A 4889-nucleotide genomic window follows, 5' to 3' on the forward strand; every position below is an offset into this window, starting at 1 on the left:
CACAAAACCCTTTTGGCTCTCTAGACCATTGTTCCCAATCCCGTGGTAAAAAAATCAGTCTCCTAGAGTGGTTTTCAGTGTAGGATGTAGATCCCTCTACAGGACAGGGGCAGGCTGGGCCGGGGGGCAGGCTGGCAAATGCCCCCGGGCCGGTCCCCCAGCAGCAGTTTCAGGCTGCTGTCTGTTTGCTGGGTTAGAAGTCAGGTGCCAGCACTGTACCTTTAATAAAATGAATTAGAACAAATGTGTATCCCTATGATGAGTCTATGGGGGAAGGGCCTTAATTAATCGCACTCCATGTTGCTATGACAGCCAAATTACTTTTTTGTATAAGGATGACCAATGGGTTAATATACCTCTACAGTCCTATGTAAAAATACCAAGTTACACATTCTGATAGTTCAACAGATCAGCTTGTTTTGTGGCACAGCTTATGGTGATACATTTGCAACAGACTATAATAAAGAGCCTCCCAAACCACTTTTCTATTGGTGTCACGTTTCACATTTTTCAATAAATTTTTAATAAGGTAAATTAGAATAAAAGTCTCTCTCTATGATGAGTCTATGGGGTGGAGGTAACTTCAGGGGAGGGCTTTAAATAATCGCGCTCCATTTAGCCATGACAGTGAAATGACTGGCCAATCAGCTGTCAACATGTAGTGGAAGATACCATATTTTACATTATAGGTGGAGGGTGGTGTCTTCTATATGTTTATTTATTTTTTTGATGAAAAAAACTATGAAACTCCATATATTCTTCTTCAAATGATACAGGATATAATTAGTACATGTGACTGCATCCAAAAACAGTATTTAGAAGACAGGTGCACTTTAAATAAGAGGTGAATGAGCGATGGCGTCACAAACTGCCGCATGACGTCACCATCCAAACATTCTATCTCTATGGCAACCGAACATTCCGCCAGTAACAGTTTTACAGACACAGTGAAAACGCGACATTTCATATTCACTTTCTGTGAAATCGAGATTGTTATCCGCAATAATGACCGAGAGAAGATCTACCAGACCTAAAAAAGAGGCCAGCTATAAGGAATATGTAGCTAAAAAAACACGTAAGTAAAAAATTAAGGCGTAAATAATTGTACAATAAAATTTCTGTAATAGGAACTGTGTCCTTAGATTCAGTGACTTGAAAACGTATACATACTCTGTAAACTTTCCCACATTTTTTCACGTCACACCCACAAACGTAAATGTTTTTTATTTGGATTTTCTGTGATTTACCAACACAAAGTAGCAGGAAACTTTTGGGCATGACTCTATCAGCTTTCATATCTAGAGGCTGGCATTTGTGTCCCCTCTTCTTTGCAAACTCGCTGTAGCTCAGAGAGATTGGATGGAGAGCTAATGTGAACAGCAGTTTTCAAGACTTGCCACAGATTCTCAGTGGGATTTCAGTCTGGACTGTGACAGCGCCATTCACACCCATGAATATGCTCTAATCTAAACTCTTCCAATGTAGCTCTGGCAGTATGTTAAGGGAAGTATCTAACAGGTTTTTCTCCAGGATTGTTTTGTTCTTAGCTCCATTATTCTTCCCATCAACTTTGACCAGCTTTCCAGTCTGAAGAAAAGCATCCCCACAGCATGATGCTGACACCACCATGTTTGACGGTGTACTTGGTGTTTTCAGGGTGATGTGCAGTATTAGTTTTCCTCCACACACAACAATCTTAATTTAGCCCAAATAGTTCTACTCTGGTCTCATGTGACCAAAGCAACTTCTTCCACACACTAGCAATGTCACCTACATGGCTATTTGCAATCTGCAAACGGGACTTCTTATGGTTTGCTCTAAAAAAATGGCTTTCAGCTTGACAATCTCTTCCTTAAAAGGTATATGAATAACAGTTGTCCTGTCCTCGGCTGTGTATCTTGGCACCTCCTCCATGGTGATCACAGGCCTTTTGGCTGTTTAATTAGTGCAATCTTTAATTGGGATGTCACTTTAGGAAGATTGCCATCTCTTGGTAGGTTTACAGATGTGTCATATTCCTTTCATTTTTTGTTAATGGAGTGAACAGTGCTCCGTGAGATGCTCTTAGGTTGGACTATATTTTTTTTAAGCTTGTGGGTGTAAAGTCAAATGTGGAGAAGTACAAGGGGTATGAATATTTTTGAAAAGCACTGTAAATGCTGCCCTAGCTAAAGGCACAATTGTAACCAAGTATGTTTTTCCTGAAATGCTCTGGAGGTTTTTCCTTGCATTAATCTATTTGATTGACAGGTCTCAAGTGTGAAAATAAGAAGCAATCTGTCAGTAACCTGGAGAGAGACGGGATGGTCACCGGACGGTGGCAGGGAGACCGATGGCTCTTTAAGCTATGTTTACTCTGAAACGCCAGAGCATTCTTAGAGAAAAACATACCTGGCTGCAATCGTACAGCCGGGCTCTGAATTCATTCTGCCCACGTACTGCATGGATGAGTGACAGGTTCCCTTTATTATAGGAATAAGGGCAGCCCGACAAGTGCTGGAATAACAGATGTTTGCTAATATTATTACCAATATTTTCAGTAAGATAGACATAAATTACTGATAAGGGGAGAAAACCTTCTGAAAAAAGTCCAAAGTAAAATGTACAGTAAATCACAAAATCGGCATATAATTCTCCTAATATTCCCAATTTTCTCCTCTAATAGCTGCTCGCCGTAAAAAAGCGACGTATAAAAAGAGAAGAACACTAAAATTCTTCCTGGAACAAGCCGCCATTCTCCCCGAGATCGGAGATCCCGACACTGAAGTCGACTGCAGACTTTATACAATGTAAGTCGCCATTTGTATAGAACTGCGCCTGCTGTGTCAGGGGGGTCACTTACTTTTATGTGCATGTATCAGGGAAACACGGGGTCTCGTCTCTTTATATCTTAAGTGCAAAATCTCACAATTCTTAATGCATTTATTGTCTACTCTAAATAGAGAGGAGATTGAGGCATCACTGGAGCTTGCGAAAACGTCAAGGCAAGGAGAGGAAAAAAGAATTCCCAACCCGTGAGTTACAATCCGTGATGGCACCGGCCTCACTCTATAACTTCTTATTTCTCGTCCGTTACACAGACCCACTGAGAAAGGGATAAAACTTCATGTATAATCAAGAAACATTAAACAGCCCCAATAAATAACTGTAATTAGAGCAGTAAAGTACAAGACCTGATGCCACAATATGTCACTCAGGAGATGACTGATACATACATAAAGAAAACACATACAAATACCCAACATCTCTTAAGGCTCATAGGTTGTGTATGTAAAAGCAACCTCTCCCACTAAAAGGTCTCTAGTCTCTACGCATTTCACCATCCTACTAGCAGACGACTCATCAGGAGACATCTATTTACACAGACCTATTATAATACATAAGTTCATCATGTAATTCTTATAGTATTAGAGACAATCAAAAAATCCCCTAAAAAAGCTAGGATAGAGGATAAAAAACTTTGATGGAAGCGCTTCTTCAAAGATAAAGCCACTCCCATTCGCTGACATCAGACCCATGACGGGATATGATTGGCTATGCCTGAGCCAAATGTACACCTAACCCTAATATATTCATTGTCTAATCTAAACAGAGAAGATATTGATGACGCGGTCGCACTGATGGATCTGTCGAGAAATTGGGAGGAGCCCAGAGCAGCCGAGCAGTGAGTTACAGTGATGGCGCCAGCCTCACACTATAACCTCATGTCAACATCTTATTTCTTGTCCGTTACACATGTAGAACATCAGGATCTTCTCTTCTTTTTTCAGGGCAGAAAAGCTCAAAATGAAGAAAAGGTCAAGAAAAAGAACTGATAAAACCAGCAAGCCGCCCCCCAAAAAAAGATCAAAAAAAGAATAGTGACCACCAGCCACCAACATAATTTACAATAATTCTATTTATTTTATTTACAGGGCTACTTTTTATTGTTATTAGATATTTTTAGGTTTAGCTAATGTTTTAGTATTTATTTTTAGAGTTATAATTATTTTTATATTTTTTAATCTATTTACATTTTTATATATTTATTACATATTATAAATAAGAGAGTTAAATTTTTATATATCCAACTGCCATTTGCATCTACGGCAAACTTCTACCTGCCAGCACACCCAAGGCAAATTTCAACTATGACTAGTTTATAGACTAAACTAACACCAGCTTGTACCACCTACGCCAACTACCACCAGCCTGTAACATCGAGGCCTATCTTCCTCCTTCCTGTAACATCGAGGCCTATCTTCCACCTTCCTGCAACATCGACACCTATCTTCCACCTTCCTGCAACATCGAGGCCTATCTTCCGCCAGCCTGTAACATCGACACCTATCTTCCGCCAACCTGTAACATCGACGCCTATCTTCTGCCAGCCTGTAACATCGACGCCTATCTTCCGCCAGCCTGTAACATCGACGCCTATCTTCCGCCAGCCTGTAACATTCACGCCTATCTTCCGCCAGCCTGTAACATCGACGCCTATCTTCCGCCAGCCTGTAACATCGACGCCTATCTTCCGCCAGCCTGTAACATTCACGCCTATCTTCCGCCAGCCTGTAACATCGATGCCTATCTTCCGCCAGCCTGTAACATCGACGCCTATCTTCCGCCAGCCTGAAACATCGACGCCTATCTTCCGCCAGCCTGTAACATTCACGCCTATCTTCCGCCAGCCTGTAACATCGACGCCTATCTTCCGCCAGCCTGTAACATTCACGCCTATCTTCCGCCAGCCTGTAACATCGACGCCTATCTTCTGCCAGCCTGTAACATCGACGCCTATCTTCCGCCAGCCTGTAACATCGACGCCTATCTTCCGCCAGCCTGTAACATTCACGCCTATCTTCCGCCAGCCTGTAACATCAACGCCTATCTTCCGCCAGCCTGTAACA

General features: G+C 41.6%; 1 protein-coding gene across 1 annotated transcript; it reads left to right on the plus strand.

Moving 5' to 3' along the window:
- Positions 1-929: 929 nt before the first annotated feature.
- Positions 930-3907, plus strand: LOC143810064 (uncharacterized). The gene is made up of 5 exons (XM_077292954.1): positions 930-1075; positions 2666-2789; positions 2943-3014; positions 3593-3664; positions 3771-3907. The coding sequence occupies exons 1-5, from the start codon at positions 1006-1008 to the stop codon at positions 3859-3861; spliced, it is 429 nt and encodes a 142-aa protein (XP_077149069.1). The 5' UTR covers positions 930-1005; the 3' UTR covers positions 3862-3907.
- Positions 3908-4889: the final 982 nt, after the last annotated feature.

The sequence above is a fragment of the Ranitomeya variabilis genome, chromosome 2 (genome assembly GCF_051348905.1).
Source record: "Ranitomeya variabilis isolate aRanVar5 chromosome 2, aRanVar5.hap1, whole genome shotgun sequence".
In the NCBI taxonomy this organism is placed as follows: Eukaryota; Metazoa; Chordata; class Amphibia; order Anura; family Dendrobatidae; genus Ranitomeya; species Ranitomeya variabilis.

Coding starts and splice junctions, on each gene's coding strand:
- LOC143810064 (XM_077292954.1), top strand. CDS start 1,006: ATGACCGAGAGAAGATCTACCAGACCTAAAAAAGAGGCCAGCTATAAG. Junction 2,790..2,942: donor GACTGCAGACTTTATACAAT/GTAAGTCGCCAT, acceptor TACTCTAAATAG/AGAGGAGATTGAGGCATCAC. Junction 3,665..3,770: donor GAGCCCAGAGCAGCCGAGCA/GTGAGTTACAGT, acceptor TTCTTTTTTCAG/GGCAGAAAAGCTCAAAATGA.